This window comes from Astyanax mexicanus, chromosome 12 (genome assembly GCF_023375975.1).
Source record: "Astyanax mexicanus isolate ESR-SI-001 chromosome 12, AstMex3_surface, whole genome shotgun sequence".
Lineage (NCBI taxonomy): Eukaryota > Metazoa > Chordata > Actinopteri > Characiformes > Acestrorhamphidae > Astyanax > Astyanax mexicanus.
In genome coordinates, this window is record NC_064419.1 from 50,060,268 (window position 1) to 50,078,496 (window position 18,229).

General features: G+C 39.9%; 2 protein-coding genes across 4 annotated transcripts in view; one reads left to right on the top strand and one right to left on the bottom strand.

Moving 5' to 3' along the window:
- The window catches only part of si:dkey-20d21.12 (uncharacterized protein LOC556245 homolog), a 231,458-nt gene that overhangs the window by 121,042 nt on the left and 92,187 nt on the right, over positions 1–18,229 (bottom strand). The window lies entirely within an intron of this gene.
- The window catches only part of mgll (monoglyceride lipase), a 51,127-nt gene that overhangs the window by 20,015 nt on the left and 12,883 nt on the right, over positions 1–18,229 (top strand). For all 3 annotated transcript variants that reach the window (XM_022666103.2, XM_022666104.2, XM_049485618.1), the window contains 2 exons: positions 1,910–2,016; positions 6,017–6,153. In XM_022666103.2, coding sequence (XP_022521824.1) covers positions 1,910–2,016; positions 6,017–6,153 — 244 coding nt within the window. The remainder of the gene's footprint in view (positions 1–1,909; positions 2,017–6,016; positions 6,154–18,229) is intronic.

An 18,229-nucleotide genomic window follows, 5' to 3' on the forward strand; every position in this document is an offset into this window, starting at 1 on the left:
ATCAAAATTAGAACTTGTTGCTAACGTTAGCGCGACGAGTGACTAAAACTACGGCTTGATTTGGCACTAGTCCTGGTCGAGCTGCCACATTTAAGGTGGAATTTAAGGTGGAAGTGAAAACTCTTAGTCTATGGCTAGCTTGTTTGCTAAACATGAGTGAGATATACATTTACTAAGAATGAGAAACATCTTGTTTAACTACTCTAGCAGCTCTAGGAACACAATAAATGAGATAAAAAACAGAATAAGCACTAACTTACTACAAATTCACCTTGAGTCTCCTTCACCAGTACTTATGTGTAAAATAACATAAAACCAAACTAATACTTTTTAAATCAGTTTAATAATCGATTTGAATTGATTAGTTATTGCAGCAGTAATGTTAGCACAGGAGTAACTGTGAGTATAATGAAGCAGTAGAGTCCTGATGGATGTATAATGCAGATCTGCAGTGCTGTGGAGATAAAGGTAGCAGAGAAAGGAGGACAGAACTGATAGAAGAAGGGAGGAGAGAGAGTGGGCACACAACAGAAAGAAAGACAAAGTGTGTGTGTGTGTGTGTGTGTGTGTGTGGGACAGTGAGAGAGGCAGTGCTGGATCTGGTACAGAGCAGACGGTTGGATGAACAGCCGTGTTTGGTAGAGAGATTCTTGTCTGGCTGCCATTCGACACCAAGAATGAAAACAAAATGACCAGCGTGACCCACTTTATCCATCCTCAGAGAGAGAGAGAGAGAGAGAGAGAGAGTGTGTATATATATATATATTAACCTAGACACCTCCTTGTTTCTACCATCCATATTTTTAGCTCCACTTATAATATAGGGCACTATGTGTCCTATGCTCATCGCTATCTTACCCCCCACCAACAGTCTATTTTCACTCCTTCCTCCTGCCTGGTTTAAACAGCAGCAGATCTTCTGAATATATCTACACTGATGGGCGTGGTGTTCTGGAAATGAGGTGTGTTCAGGTACATTTCTGGAGTTTTATCTTGTTTATCTTGGTAACAGAAAACACAGGAGCTCCACTGACTGAATACAACCTAGACAGACGCCAACAGTCAGACGTTCATCGCTATCTCGGTAACACAGGCGCCGTGCCGAGCCGAGCGTACACCCCCATTTATTACACACACATGAACACACAGCAGCACAAACCCAACTTTTACATCAACAATAAACAGAATAGTAAATAAAATAACATTGCTGTTCCCGTAAATGAGCTGCTGGAGCTCCTTCACAGCGTCAACCAGCAGCTCAGTTTCCTCTGCTGAGAAGAGTTTGTTGAACACGTCCAGGTAGCTGCACCGTTACAATAGCAATCCACCAAAGTCAGAGCTCACCTGGTTCTACTCTTAAAGAGAATGATGAGCAAGAGACACTCTGATTGGTTTATTATTTCACATTACGCCCAAAATCAACTAAGCACACCATGATTAATTAAGAGAATTAGAACAGAGTTTTGCGTGCATTTTGAGCTGTGCAAGGTGTACTTTTCCTGTCGTTATGATAGCAAAGAAACTCTGACACGTCCTAAATCAAAAAAAACTATACATCACTAAACTAGAGCCCATGATGTGAATGTAAAAATAGATTTATGAGTGAGTGTATATGAAAGTCAATACACACTGGGTGTGAGAGTGTGTGTTTATATGTATTAAATCTGTGTATTTGAACGCATGTGTGTGTGTAAGTCTGAAATATATTTCACTTATATGAGCTGTTCTGTCTCTGTGTGTTTATGTATATTACTATGTATATGGTATATGGTATGTGTATATATAACTCTGTGTGAGTGTGTATTAGAGTAAATATACAGTGTGTAAGTGTTGCATTAGTGAATTTAGATTGTGTGTGTGTGTGTTTACATTGCTAACTGTACAGTGTGTGTGTGTGTGTTTGGGACAGGGCCCTGGTGTTTATTGCACATGGAGCTGGGGAACACTGTGGAATGTACACTGACGTCGCTCACACACTCGTGCAGAAGGGCCTGTACGTGTTCGCCCACGACCACGGTGAGTACCACACTCAACAACCAATCACAATCACAGAAACATAAAGATCATACATTTAACTCAGCAGTGCAATTCTAATCACAGTGCTATTCTAATTATACGTTAACTTTAGAAACATAAATTTACCTCAGCAGTGCTATCCTTGTCAATCATTTACCTGAGCAGTGCTATTCTAATCAAAGATTGACCTCAGCAGTGCTATTCTAATCATCTATTTACATTAGCTGTGGTATTATAATTATACATTTACCTCAGCAGTGCTATTCTAATATTACATTTACCTCAGCAGTACTATTCTAATTATAAATTAAATTTAGCAGTGCTATGCTAATCATGAATTTAACTTAGCAGTATTTATCGCAGTACTTTTTGAGTCATGAATTTACTTCAGCAGTGATATTCTAATCATGAATGTACCTCAGTAGTGCTATACTAATTATACATTTACTTCAGCAGTGCAGTGTAAGTCATATATTTACACAGAGAAAAGCATTATTCTGTATTTTTAGATACACTGAAAGTATTTCTTATGCATTTTTATGCAGAATAATTTTGGTTGCCATGTAATTGATGAATCCATAGTTGTAGCAGTGTGTGAAGGGGCAGGATGCAGCAGTGGCTGAGGTGTTTTGAGGTGGTTGATGTGGTTGTGCGGGGCTGAAGAGGTTAATTGTGCTGCAGAGGGTCTCGGTATGGAGTGTGTGTAGTGTGTAATAGTGTGTGTGGTAGTGTGTGTATTGTGTGTAGTGTGTGGAGGTGGGCGGGGCTATAACGCTCTATATGAGGCTAAATCTCTGCTGCAGTCTGATGAAAGTAAAGTAATCAGTGCAGAGTGTGTAGTGTGTGTGTAGTGTGTGTATTGTGTGCATGTAGTGTGCGTGTAGAGTGTGTGTAGAGTGCGTGTGTAGGGGCGGGGCTATAACGGCACTATATGAAACTGAATCTCTGCTGCAGTCTGATGAAAGTAAAGTAATCAGTGCAGAGTGTGTAGTGTGTGTGTAGTGTGTGTATTGTGTGCATGTAGTGTGCGTGTAGAGTGTGTGTAGTGTGTGTGGAGGTGGGCGGGGCTATAATGGCTCTATATGAGGCTGAATCTCTGCTGCAGTCTGATGAAAGAAAAGTAATCAGTGCAGTGTGTGTGTGTAGTCTGTGTGTAGTGTGTGTGTAGTGTATGGAGTGTGTAGTGAATGGAGTGTGTAGTGTGTGTGTGTAGAGTGTGTAGTGTGTGTGTAGTGAATGGAGTGTGTAGTGTGTGTGTGTAGAGTGTGTACGGGGCTGAATCTCTGCTGCAGTCTGATGAAAGTAAAGAAATCAGTGCAGAATGTATAGTGTGTGTAGTGTGCGTGTAGAGTGTGTGTAGTGTGTGTAGAGTACGTGTGTAGGGGCGGGGCTATAACAGCTCTATATGAGACTGAATCTCTGCTGCAGTCTGATGAAAGTAAAGTGATCAGTGCAGAGTGTGTAGTGTGTGTAGTGTGCGTGTAGAGTGTGTGTAGTGTGTGTAGAGTGCGTGTGTAGGGGCGGGGCTATAACGGCACTATATGAGGATGAATCTCTGCTGCAGTCTGATGCAGAGTGTGTGTAGTGTGTGTGTAGTGTGTGTGTGTGTGGAGGTGGGCGGGGCTATAACGGCACTATATGAGGATGAATCTCTGCTGCAGTCTGATGAAAGTAAAGTGATCAGTGCAGAGTGTGTAGAGTGTGTGTAGAGTGTGTGTAGAGTGTGTGTGTGGAGGTGGGCGGGGCTATAACGGCTCTATATGAGGATGAATCTCTGCTGCAGTCTGATGAAAGTAAAGTGATCAGCAGCTGGATTGGGCTGATTATACTCTGCTCTCCAGCTGAAGAGCCTGTCATGACTAATATCAGCTATCACACACACACTCACACTACACACACACACACACACACACACATACACTACACACACACACAATCACACACACTCTCACACACATGTTCAGATTCCCCACTACACAAACTATGAAAGCGTGCGCAGCAGATGAGAGAGATAGAGAGATGGGGGCAATAAAAGAGTGAGGCAGTAAGTGAGGAGTGAGTGTGGAGAGAAAGTGGAGTGAATAAGAAGAGGGGTAAATATAGAGTGAGTTGAGGAGAAAAAGGGAAGGAAATAAGAAGAAGAGTGAAAGAGTATTAAATGAGAAGAAAGAGATGTAAATAATAATAATAATAATATTTATTAAGCACCTTTCATACATTAAAATGCAGTTCTGAGTGATGTACATTGGGAATGAGGAGAGGAGTGTTGAGTGAAAGAGGTTTAAATGAAAAGGATTAGGAGTGAATAAGAGTTCACTCCTAATGAATGAAGAGTGAGTGAAAGAGGGTTGAGTGATGAGTGAATGTAAATTTACTCTCTTTTCTCCACTCCTCTTACGCTTCTTAATCACACCTCTCACGGCTTTTTCACTCCTCTTCACCCCTCGTTCACACCTCTCCTAATTCACTCCTCGTTCACTCCTCATTGAGGGAAATATGGAGTGCACGTGCTCTGAATATTTAAAATGTCACTCTAAGTCAGAGTGCCATGGTAACTAATGATTCATACAGCGACACCGCATCCAAGGGAGTGGTGTGTGTTTAAGTGTGTGTGTGTGTGTGTGTGTGTGTGTGTGTGTGTGTGAGGGTGATAGAGAGAGTGTGTGTAAGTGTGATTTCTGGGACTCATGTCTGTCTCGTACTGTGAGTAATCACTTGTATTGAAAGTGGGAGGAGGTTCCATTACTCGTCCAGTTTTCCCTCATTTCTTTTCTGCATTTGTTCATTTTTTATATTTGTTTATCAGTTTCTGCCCTATAAAAGGCTCTTAGAGGCTACTATTAGGTAGTGCACCTCCTGGTGAGAGATTATTCACTGCTGGTCTCGCTTCTAAGATGCACTAAAATACATATTTTGCCCTGTTGAGAGAAACCGCAATGCTTGTTTCAGTGAATTACCCATGATCTCTGCCATCAATCAGCCAGCCACAATTACCTTCATTTGCATTGGTGTCTTTAAGTTTCTCCTTCCGCTAAAATCCTCTTGTTCTTGTTGTTTGTAAAATACAGTGGGTCTCTCTGAGTTTTATATTTATGATGCTGCACATGATGAAACTCTTACTCAACCTCTTCCTCATTGTCTGCAGCAGTTAGTAAAAGAAAATATTCAGAAAAAAAATGAGTCGATCAGGAAAAGCACCGTGTCTACATCAACCCGTGAATTATAGTATTCATAGCCCCGCCCACCTGGGCTCAGGACCGCCCACAGGCAGAGCTGAAGCCGGGCGGTGACGTCGTCTTGTCAGATAGGAGGATCTAACAGCGCTAGGAACAGCATGCAATTCATTCCTGTGTTATTTGTGTGAATAACACATCAGTGTTTATATACTTTACCCAGTAATTCAGAGCTAAGAAACAAATGGTTAGAATTAGTCCATGGAGGAAAAACACCGCCAGCCAAGTACAATTGAGATAGATAGGTGTAAAAACAGTTTAGAACAGTTCTGTTTACACTAGTTAAAAAAAAAAAAAAAAAATACTATCTGAACCTGGACTCTACCCACCTCTGTGTGTAAGTAACTATAGGTTTAAATAGGATCTCCGGTGGATTTGGTGTTTTACTCTGAGAGACTCTAAGACTAGATCAGTGGCTGAATTGCACTTAGCAGGGCATTATTACACGTTATTAAGTAACATATGAACATTGCAAAGACTGTTATTAGTGTAAAAATGTCTTTATTTTAAAATGTTTCTAACTGTTGTCCGTCTCGCTGCCTCCTGGTTCCGCAGTGCTGTTAGCCAATCAGAGGTGAAATGTTTGCATGTATAAATATTCATGAGCAAGAGCCGAAAATCTTATCGACCCCTCCCTTAGGACCTACAGGCCCAGCTGTAGCAACATCAAGATCCTTGTTTTGATTGTACTTTCTGTGAATGGGGTTTAAATAATGTTCTCTCTCTACCTCTCTCTCTCTCTCTCTCTCTCTCTCTCTCTCTCTCAGTGGGGCACGGGCAGAGTGAAGGAGAGAGGATGAATATTAAAAACTTCCAGATTTATATCAGAGACGCTCTGCAGCACATCGACCTCATCAGAGCGCGTCACCCCAGCCTCCCCGTCTTCATCCTCGGACACTCCATGGTGAGAAAACCTCCACCTGTCTCTCTCTCTACACCCTCCACTTATTATTAACCCCTCAAACCCCATCTGTCTCTCTCTCCTGCTACACCCTCAGACTCATTATTCTGCTCTCTGATCTACAATAGAGATTCACTGATTCGCTGAGGAGAGAGAGAGATTGAGAGTGCTCATGCTGAGCAGTTTGGGTGATTCTCGTCTATAGGATGTAGCTGTAGGTTCGTACAAAAAATAGCTAGATTGATTATTACTACATGGATGGGTGGGTGGGTAGATGGGTGGGTGGGTAGATGGGTGGGTGGGTGGGTGGGTAGATGGGTGGGTGGGTAGATGGGTGGGTGGGTGGGTGGATGGATGGATGGATGGATGGATGGATGGATGGATGGATGGATGGATGGATGGGTGGGTGGGTGGGTGGGTGGATGGATGCTTTATAGATCCCGAAAGAAATTTAGCAGCCAGTAGCAGTTACACAACACAGTAGAAATAAACAATAAGTATAGTACAATAAGAGAGCACAGTGAGGGAAACAAGACTCTAAACTATACAATTCTAAACTGAGACTTAAAAACATATACATAAAATTCTAAATATAAAATTCTAAACTGAGACTTAAAAATATATACTTAAATATATAAATACAAAAACTATACAAAGTGTATAGTTTATAGTCCCAGGTGTGTAGATGTACGTAATACAAAGTGTTTTTCCAGTACAGATAAAAAAAAGGTAGTCACTTTTTAAAGAACTCTTGGAAAGGACCTGTAAAGTCTCTATATCTAGCAAGAAAATCTGTAAATTGGCCAATTTATGCTTGTTTGTTGAGTCAATACATCACCTGTGCGAGCGCCCTATGCAGCTGCCCACATTTATACCTCTGCATGCGTGTGTTTACGTCTATGCATCACTCTGCAGTCTCTTCGGACCAATCACAGCTATATATTTCTGGGCAGGTGCACGTCGTGCTACAGCACAGGCTACACCGACGGGGGGGTGATTTTGCCGAGGGCCGAATGTGGCTGCAGGTCTTGTGTTTGACACACAATTCTGCATGATTGGGTCAGAACATCTCCAAAACATCAGACAAATGGGGTGTAAAATGGTTTCTGTGGTTTTGCTAAGTGGTCGTTGAGGTGTAACTAGGTTGCAATGGTGATGTCTAAGGTGTATGCTGTGCGTTAAATGTATTAATTTCTCTAAATGTTGGAATGCAAAAACATTTGGTTAAATAGTGGAATGCAAATGCATGAAAAAAAAATACCAAAAAAATGGTTGCTACGGTGTTGCTAACCAGATATCGTTGCTAGGTGTTTCTGTGGTTGTAACTGTTGGTTGCTAAGATGTTGGCAGTTGCTTGCTGTGGAAAGGGGTCGGTTGCTAAGGTGTTGTTAAAATGTTGCCATGTTGCACCAGGTGTTTACTGAGTGGTTCCAGTGGCATTTCAAGTGGTTGCTGGGTGTTGTTGAAAATGAACAGGAGTGAATGGGAGAAACAAGAGAAGAATAAACGATAAAGAGACGAGTGTGAGTTTAGTATGGCTGTGTATTAGAGTGTGTGTGGGGGGGGCTGTCCTGAAGGCGTTTGCGCTGTATGATTGATGAATGACAGACAAATAGATCAAAGATCAGATTTCATATGGGAAGAATGGAAGGAATGAAGGAAGAAAAAAGACAAAAATGAACGAGTGCCAGTCAAAATGACAGCAGCCCGCCCTGAAAACAGTACATCTGAAAGAGTGCGTGACTTTTGAGCAGAGTGCAGTAGATGAGTGTACACTTTTCACATTGTTCATTTTAATAGACAAAAGGTTATAGGACATGACCTGAAGCTGACAGTCAGGAACATGTCCTCACACCTGCCGTTCCACCACTCCTGTCAGTGTACCGCCTCTCTGCTCACACTCGTTTATTCTCCTCTTTAATCAGAGTATGAGATCTGTTCATCTCTGTGGTACATTTACAGCGTACACCAAGCAAATCCAGGATAATTCAGTACGTCCGCTATGCCCCGCCCCTGTGCCTGAAATAACCATGTTATAGCAGATGTGTTATACTGAATTCATGGTTATCACAAGCTTTTTTCCTCAATTTTAGATAAATTGTCCCAGAAATAATTGATATAATTGATACTTTTAGAACCTGCATCAATTACAAATCATAAACCACCAGCCAATGAAAGAGTAGCTTAGCCCCGCCCACTGCACTGGAGCATGCATTAGAGCATGTCAGAACTACAGAACAAATAAAGCAAAATAAAACAAACTATTATTACTATTTATGTGATTTAGAACATTTTTTATCATGTTTAGGAAGAAAGAATAGAATTAATCTATTAGATTTATTGTAATATATAATTACAATGAGAAAGAAAACAGCATTATTAAACTTTCCATCACTTGAACATAATTCAGGTCTGAAAGGGTAAAAATGACGTTTTATTTAATTACTAAGAATATTCAGACACTGGAATTTAAATATTCTACACAAATAAAACTTTAAACAAAATAAAAAACAATATAGACTTTGTTTAAAGACATAAAAACAATCATAGGCATATCTCATTTTCTGCTGAGAAGCGTTTGTTGAACACGTCCAGGTAGCTGCACCATTAAAATAGCAATCCACCAAAGTCAGAGCTCACCTGACTCTTTAAGGGAATGATGAACAAGAGACACTCTGATTGGTTTATTTCATGTTATGCCCAAAATTAATAACCACACCCATGATTAATTAAGAGAATTAGTACATGACTTTTGTAGGTTTCGATCTGTGCAAGGTGTACTTTTCCTGTCGTTTCGATAGCAAAGACACACTGACACGCCCTAAATCAATCTGTATGGTGCACGGATGACGGCTCGCCTATAGATCACTAAAATAGAGCCCATGGTGTCTGTGGGATTTCGACTCTGATGACTGTGAAAGCTGCACTGATTGTTTTGCTGTTCAAATCTCCTAGATACAGGTGTGTATGTATATGTGTGTGTGTGTGTGTGTGTGTGTGTGTGCACGAGTTAGGGCAAGTTTGGTTCTGTTGGTCTGGGTAGAGTGTGATGTGCTGGAGGTCTGCAGAAAGTAATGGAAAGTACCGGAATAGTCAGTCTGCCAGATCTGTTAGAACAGTCATGTAGAATCATGAATATATTTATACTATATGTCCAAATACAGGGGTTGTAGAATGAAACTGAAACACCTGTCATCATTTTAGGTTTCATGGCTAAATTGGAGCAGCCTGGTGTTCAATCTTCATTAATTACACATTGCACCAGTAAGAGCAGAGTGTGAAGGTTCAGTTAGCAGGGTAAGAGCACAGTTCTGCTCTAAATATTACAATGCACACAACATTATGGGGGACATACCAGAGTTCAAAAGAGGACAAATTGTTGGTGCACGTCTTGCTGGAGCATCTGTGACCAAGACAGCAAGTCTTTGTGATGCATCAAGAGCCACGGTATCCAGGGTAACGTCAGCATACCACCAAGAAGAACCAACCACATCCAACAGGATTAACTGTGGACGCTGTAAGAGGAAGCTGTCTGAAAGGGATGTTCGGGTGCTAACCCGGATTGTATCCAAAAAACATAAAACCACGGCTGATCAAATCTTTTTTGTTATTTCAGTCATTTCTCATTTTCTGTAAATAAATGCTCTAAATGAGAATATTTTTATTTGTAATTTAGGAGAAATGTTGTCTGTAGTTTATAGAATAAAACAACAATGTTCATTTTACTCAAACATAAACCTATAAATAGCAGAATCAGAGAAAGTGATTCAGAAACTAAAGTGTGACCTTCATTTTTTCCAGAGCTTTATATGTCTAGAAAGAGCTACAAAGAACACTCAGCAATAATCTATTTTACAGTCAGTTTCTGTAGCTGGTTTACTGCTTTATTTCTCTTTAGTTTTCAGTTCAGAAGTATAACATATCCAGTGTCTGAGGAGAGCTCTGTGTCGTCTCTGAGTTTCCCCGCGGCTGTGTTTTATATTTAAACCAGCTTAGAGCCTCATATCAACATATGATTAGAATCATTGATTCCAATTTTCACTCGATTCCTGAACCGATTCAAGCCTTGTTGAACTCAGTGTTCCTCATGTTCCTCAAAGCGTCCAAACACCACACAAATCATATGATAATTGACGAAATATCAGAGGATTTAAAGTTTAAATATGTTTATCATTACATCACTGGCAAAAATGGTTTTAAAATGACAGAAATATTGGTTATTGTGTTTATTCTAGGACAATGTATTGACCAGAAGAAATATAAATATTGTGACAGGCCTGCGATTGTATGTTTTAGTAACTACGAAATAAAAATCGGACTTGTTGCGGCCGAGCTCTTACTGTACGTCTGTTATAAACCTCTCCCACTCCATATGCCAACCGGACAACCGCACACACACACTCACACACACACCCTTACACCCTCACACACGCAGGCAGGGACTTCCTCTGCATGCCAGCAGGACTCTGTCATGGAGAGATTTCTGTTTTCGTTTCTGAGAATAATTGTTTTTTTTTAGGGTTTTTTCCTTTTTCCCATAAAGAACAGCTCATAGCGCTCTTCTCTCACGCTGCTCTTCATCACAGTGATGAGGAGGATTTTATTCATATTTACAGAATATAAATATTTCAAAACAGCTGTGAATATCTCCTCCTCGCATCCACTAAGATACTTTACATGTTTTCTAGGACAGGACCCAACTGACTGAGTGCTGTGTCTGAGAATGTGTGTGTGCGTGTGTGCGTGTGCGTGTGTGTGCGCGCGTGTGTGTGCGTGTGTGTGTGTGCGTGCGTGCGTGCGTGTGTGTGTTTGTGTGTTTGCGTGTGCGCTCGCAAGTTTTGGTCTCTTTGTCAGGACCAGATGTCCTAACAAGTGTAGCAGCACTATATGTCAAAAACAAATGTAGTTTGTGGGGACGTTTAGGTGGTCATTACAATTTTAAAAGCTTATATATATATATATATATATATATATATATTACAAAAACTGGTACTTTAATCAGATAATATGAACTGATCTAAAAGTGTGAAATGATTTACATTTGGTCACTGATTGTTAGGGCTGTCTTAATAAATACTTTTTTGTGTGACAATAAATAACCCACAAATAATTGTGATAAACAATATTATTGTCATGTTAAGAATAATATATGCTACTAAAATAGTGATACATTTATGGTATAACAATACAAGTACATAGTTTTAGAGTTTAGTAGATAGATAGATATTCTGAGTCGTTTAATGCCTAACAATAATAACATATTCAAACTGAAATACAACATTTTTTTTATATTCTGTAATGAAAACATTCTGCCCGTTCGTTATAATGTGCTTTTCTAGCTAAGAAAACAAATGATGTATCAATCATGTACAAATCCATATACTGTACAATAAATTGACAATTTAATTGTTGTGACAGGCCTACATCTTAGATATAAGTTTATGTATTGTACAATAAGTTGGTAATGTAATTATGGTAACGGATCTACTGATGGTAAGGTTAGGTTTAGGTTTAGGTTTAAGTGTAGGGATAGTATGAATTGGCTACAATTGTTGTTGTTACCATTATTATGTGAATGGAAGGTCCTTGCAAGTATAGCTAAACTAATGTGTGTGTGTGTATATTAGGGCTGCACGATATATCATGGTTGGGCACGTGCTTGTAAACGTGAGCATGTGTGGAAAGCTGTGCTCCTCTGTCCAGCACAGTTTATCAGTGCAGATATTTCCAGTTACAGCTGAATTCACACTTTTAATCCCAGAAAAACAAACGCTCTTATTTACCTTTTGAAAAGACGTTTAAATGCTGATTAAAGAGCAGATTACTGTTGTTTTGCTGTTTTCTGGAGTTTTGAGAGCTCGGCACTGACTCAGCTCTTGATTGGTTCGGACGCAAGACAGTGCCCGGGTGGGGGCGTGGTTGGTGACATCATGGGCCCTGCACTGTTTAATATCGCAATATATATAGTCAAAAATAGATATCGTGCAGCACTAGCATATATGTGTGTGTGTGTGTGTGTGTGTGTGTGTGTGTGCAGATTCGTGTTTACAATATTAAGCAGAACACGTCCAGTGCTTGGTGCTGATATTTACTGAAGCAGAAATAAACCTCAGGGACAGATGGAAATCCCGACCATAACAATGAAACATTATTGAACTTCTGTCAGGCGGAGTAATTGCGGATTGTTTGGATTGGCGTGGTGTGTGTGTGTGTGTGTGCTGGGTTATTTTGGTCAGTCTCCTGGTTTCGGTGAAGACAGGATGGAGAACAAACTGTTTACTTTGCTTCTCTGGAGCCCAAACGCTCTGAAAGTGGTATTCTGAGGCCTGACGCAGTATTACAGTGATGCACACCAGCTGTCTGCAGTGCATCACTTTATTATTCCTGCTGTAGACTAAAAACATTTGGGTTTGACAAAAAAATAAGAATATGAGACAAAAGACCAACATTTCAGCTTTAATTTCCAGGTATTTACATCTGATTCTGATACACAGTTCAGAAAATTCAGCACCTTCTGTCTGATCCCGCCCTCAGTATCAGATTTGGGTTTTATCTGTTCAGACTGTGCTTTTATAGTTAGAGGAGTAACCAGAAACATGTAAAAAACAGAGAGCTGTGAGAGTCTATAAGTAAAAAACAAGCAGCTGTGAAGCTGAGAGAAGATAGAGAATCAATCAGAACCATTAGAGCACAAATACTGGCTGTAGTCAGTATAACCGTATGCAATGTCCTGAAGAAGAAAGTCATCACAAGTGTTGAACAGATGATGAACAGGTAGACCAAAGAAAACCACAGCAGTATATGAAACAGAAACATTGTGAGTTCTGTAAATAAAGAACCTAAAACAACCACACAGCTCTGACCAATCAGAGGAGACGATGAGCTCGCATGGTTTATTGGTGTGTATTTTTGTGCGTTTAGGTTCATACCTGTGTGAAACCAAACCAAACAGAGAGAGAAACTGAGGCTCCAAATAAACAAACTCATCAACTAATCTGGATCATAGAAACTTTCACAACTACAGGTGTGAAAATGCTCTTAATTGGTCTGAAAAAAGTCTAAACCCTCCAAAAAAAACGTAACAGTTTCACACTGTAAATAAACTGGACTATAATTCAGCTGATCCAGAGCAAGACCATCTCTTCTGCTTGGGTGAAATTTTACAAAGTATGTTTGAAAGCAGCTCAAAAACTTTGAAGATCTAGGAAAAATAGTTAAAAGTATTTTTTTTCAGTATTAAACTTCTTCTGCTTGCCTTAATGAGTGTAATAAACATATAACACGAAAATGGTTCATCTCACATATTTGCAACAACCACCTCCTGCTAAAAAACAAAAACTTAAACAAAAACAAAATTGCAAAGTTATGGTTTAATGTCATGTAAAACTATTGGTTTATATGTTGCTCTTTTAAAAGTAATAAAGTAGTGAAACATTAAAGTTAAGTAAAGTTTGAACATTTATTTTGTTGTATGAGAAATGAGTGAATTATCCTAATTGAATCATTACCTGTTAGAGGTAAGGAACTCTTGCACTAAATATTGATAGAATAATTAGTAATAGAGTTAATAATGAAATATTTACACTGCTTCTAATGATTTTGTGGGGGTTTCAGACATGTTTTGGATAATTAAACATGCACCGGTTTTAAATTAACCCCAGAAAACCATTGCTGTTCCTGTCAAATGACCATAACAGGAGGGTTAACTTCCCTAAACCAGCGGAAACAGATTTTCAGCACTGGAACATCCTTAAAGATGAATCAGAATGAGCTCCAGTGTGATGTAGTGGAAACCGGCTGTAAATAAGCTAAAGTAGGACACTTCTACAACACTTCCAGCGGAGCAGAGCTCCAGTTTCAGTTTAACAGCAGCAGCAGCAGCGTGTTTTTAATTTCAGTATGAAGATGTGCTGGAATTACATAATCCACATAAAACTGAAACACGCTGTGGGTATGTGTTTTTGAGCACAGCAACGTGTTTCTAATTAATCTGAGAGCGTGTGTTTGAGAGTGAATTATTATTATTATTGAGGAGAATCAGATAAAGTTTTATCTCTCGTGAGAATAGAAGAAGAAGAGCGGGGGATTAGGTTGAGTGGATCAGGGAGTGTAGAGGAGACTTTATTGTGTGTTGTTTGTATTTGTGGTTATATAATATTCAGTAATATATAATATATTATAATTAATAATGGTTGATGGTGCTCGTGGCTCGGTGCTGGATCTGATTGGTTGGTGGTGCTCGTGGTTGGTGCTGGATCTGATTGGTTGGTGGTGCTCGTGGCTCGGTGCTGGATCTGATTGGTTGATGGTGCTCATGGCTCTGTGCTGGATCTGATTGGTTGATGGTGCTCGTGGTTGGTGCTGGATCTGATTGGTTGGTGGTGCTCATGGCTCGGTGCTGGATCTGATTGGTTGGTGGTGCTCGTGGCTCGGTGCTGGATCTGATTGGTTGGTGGTGCTCGTGGCTTGGTGCTGGATCTGATTGGTTGGTGGTGCTCGTGGCTCGGTGCTGGATCTGATTGGTTGGTGGTGCTCGTGGCTCGGTGCTGGATCTGATTGGTTGATGGTGCTCGTGGCTCAGTGCTGGATCTGATTGGTTGGTGGTGCTCGTGGCTCGGTGCTGGATCTGATTGGTTGGTGGTGCTCGTGGCTCGGTGCTGGAGGTGGTTCTGTGGTTTTGTGGGATTTCTCGTCCACAGTGTGAATTAACCAGCGCCCAGTCTGGGAACAATTTCCTCCTACTGGTTTCAGTGTACTGGTAATTGTGTGTGTGTTTGTGTGTGTGTGTGTGTTTTAGTGTGTGTGTGTGTGTGTGTGTGTGTTCCGGTAAACTGGGCTGTCAAACAGCCAGTATCAGTATCAGAGTTCTCCCTCCCCCAGATCCAGATAATCACTGTATATCAGAACCACACGCCGCAGCATTCAGGGAAAAGTCTGAATAGTTTGGTAAAGAATAAAAAACAGATGTTGTTTCTATAAAATCAGAAATATATTACTTTCTAAAGTCTTATAACCATCCCATTAAACTGAATCAATATGTGGTCAGAGATTTATCCTGAATTGTCTTTAATAGTAGGAGTATTTAAATCAATTTAAGAATAATTTCTGCTATACCAGTATTTTAGTCTATGTGAGATGTACCATTAATCATTTTATAAAGACTACTAAAAGTACTATAAGGTCATAGATAACTTGTGGTTTCTGAGGCTGGTAACTCTGATGATCTTATCCTGTACAACAGAGGAAACTCTCGCTCTTCCTTTCCTTTCCTGGGGCGGTCCTGATGAGTGCCAGTTCCATCATTATAATGTTTTGATGGTCTTTGCAGCGAATAAACTTGAGGATACTTTCAAGCTTCTTAAAATTCTTCTTTATGGATTGCCGGACCTTCATTTTTACCCTACTATCTTATACCTTGAAGTATTTTTATCACTTTTCTGTATTTAGTTGAGTAGTTGTTGCTCCTCATAATCTGGATTCGAACATTACTCAAATATTCACTATTCACTGTATACCTGTAACTCTACCTCTTCACTACTTTACTTTAACTGATGCTCTCAAACACTTTATTAAGAGACAAGAAATTCAAGTAATTAACTCTTGATGAGTTCAGCACAGCTGTTAACTGAAAGCCTGAATACCAGGAGACTCTACCTCATAAAACTGACTGAGAAAATGCACAAAACTAAGCAAAAGGTGCTGCTTCATAGTTTGGAAGATGAGTTTAGTATTAATCTACAAGGCAAAACATTTTAAAATAATAAAAAAACACTGAATTTAAGGTGTGTTTTATTGGTACTGTGTATTGAATCGTATTCTGAAGAGAAATTGAATCATTGTAAGATCTGAGATGCTCCGTTTGATTTCCTCTCCACCTCCCTTCACCTCTCTTATTCATATTCTCTCTCTCTCTCTCTCTCTCTCTCTCTCTCTCTCTCTCTCATGGTGTTATATAATATCAGACGGGACGGGTAGAGACCATTACATAACCTCAAAGTCTTCAGCTCGTTATGGGACCACTAACACAATGCCGCTGTTTATTCCCAGTAGAACTGATAGATCTGTGTATGAATGTGTGTGTGCGTGTGTGCGTGTGTGTGTGTGTGTGTGTGTTTGTGTGTGTTGTGGATGAAAAGAGGTTCTGCTGTTCCCGTCCCCCAGTAGCTTCAGCTCGACTTGTAAAGCAGCAGAAATTTGCGTGTGTGTGTGTGTATGTGTGTGTGTGTGTGTGTGTGTGTGTGTGTGTTTACGTGTTTAAAAAGTACGTGACCTTGTACTCCTTCTAGGGACCCCAGAGGAACTGTCTGAATAAACACAGACTTTCCTAAAGATCAAACACACTTTACAGCGATCACACACACGGTCAGGTGGGACGGAGGAGGATGTACGTGTGTGTGTGTGTGTGTGTGTGTGTGTGTGTAGTATGTGGATATGTATTGGGAATAGTATTTTAACACATGTACATTAGGCAATGAGGTAATGTTCCTAAACAATGTGCTATTGTGTTTTTATTTGGAGGGACCATTGTCAAGTTATATATATATATATATATACCTGTGTGAATATATATCTATATACATTTGATTATATATAAAAGTGAAAGGACAATAGATAAGTAACTGAAATGAGGTTTTAGTTTAAACCCTGTTGTAGTGCTGGACGATATGGCCAAAATTTATATCACGATATATTCCTTAAATTTCGGTCGATACGATATAATTTCGATATTGATATAAATACTTTGAAGGCCTCAGAAAACTGCTAAGAAGCCCTGCAATCCTGCTGGCATCAGATACCCTCATTATATGCACATCTATCTATCTATCTATCTATCTATCTAATGGAAATCTGTACCTACTACTGTCTGAAAATTTAATTTAAGACTTTGAAACCTCCTTTCACAAAAACTTTAATACTTTAGAAATAAAAGTAGTCAAAATAAATCAATGCTCAATTTTATTTGCATATAGCAAAATAATAACATGACATCCCTGTCAAACATAAGCCTATATAACTATTACCAATAAAAATAACTTTAAATTACAACAGAGGCAGAGCTTCTTATTCTTTGTGAACAAATTTAACAGATTAAAACAAAAGTGTTTCAACTAGGATATAGAATACAAGAAGCCTTTATAAATAAGGCGACAAGATTTTCCCGTCAAATAAACAAACCTACAGGCTTTATCAACTATGAATAACTTAGTTACAACATAAGCTATAGAAGTGCTTCAGTCAGTATAAGAAAAATATTGTATGTAGTGGAGTTGCTTGAAGTGGTGGAACAGATTAGATGTATTAACATTACCGCTGCTGGTCGACTGCACTCTCCGGCACAATTTGCAGCAAAGCGGCAAGGGAGCGGACCCGCGGCCAAGCGAGCGGACCCACGGCCGAGCGAGCGGACCCGCGGCCGGCCTCGAGGATCCGGGGCCGACCGAATCGAGTCTACCTTAGCCTTGGATCCGCTCGTCCCGGCTCCGTTTGGCTCCAGCGCGAGACATATGTGCTGAGTAGCGAAGCGGACCCGAGCCTAGCCATTTTAACCTAGCCTTGCCTAGCCTAGCCTATTTGGCTACGTCATCACGCACTGACGTAGCCCAGCTACGGGGGCTGAAAGTGTTGCGCTCTGGGGCGAGCTGACGCCAGTAAAAAACGCCTGTCCGTGATTCTTATACATATCGATATACCACAAAACTGATATCACCGTTATTGAAACATTTCTTATCGCGATAAATACCGATATCGAATTATTGTCCAGGCCTACCCTGTTGGTTCCTCTATCCTGAATATAAGATATAACACTTAAAAATGATGAGTTTCTTTGATTTTATCAAATTAAAAACCTCTGGAATATAATCAATAACCAGGAGTAAAGCAGCATAAAGTTATCCAAAAGCAGTGTGTAAGACTGGTGGAGGAGAACATGATGCCAAGATGTATGAAAAAAACTGTGATTAAAAAACAACCAGGGTTATTCCACCAAATATTGATTATTTTTGAACTCTTAAAACTTTATGAATATGAACTTGTTTTCTTTGCATTATTTGAGGTCTGAAAGCTCTGCATCTTTTTCTCA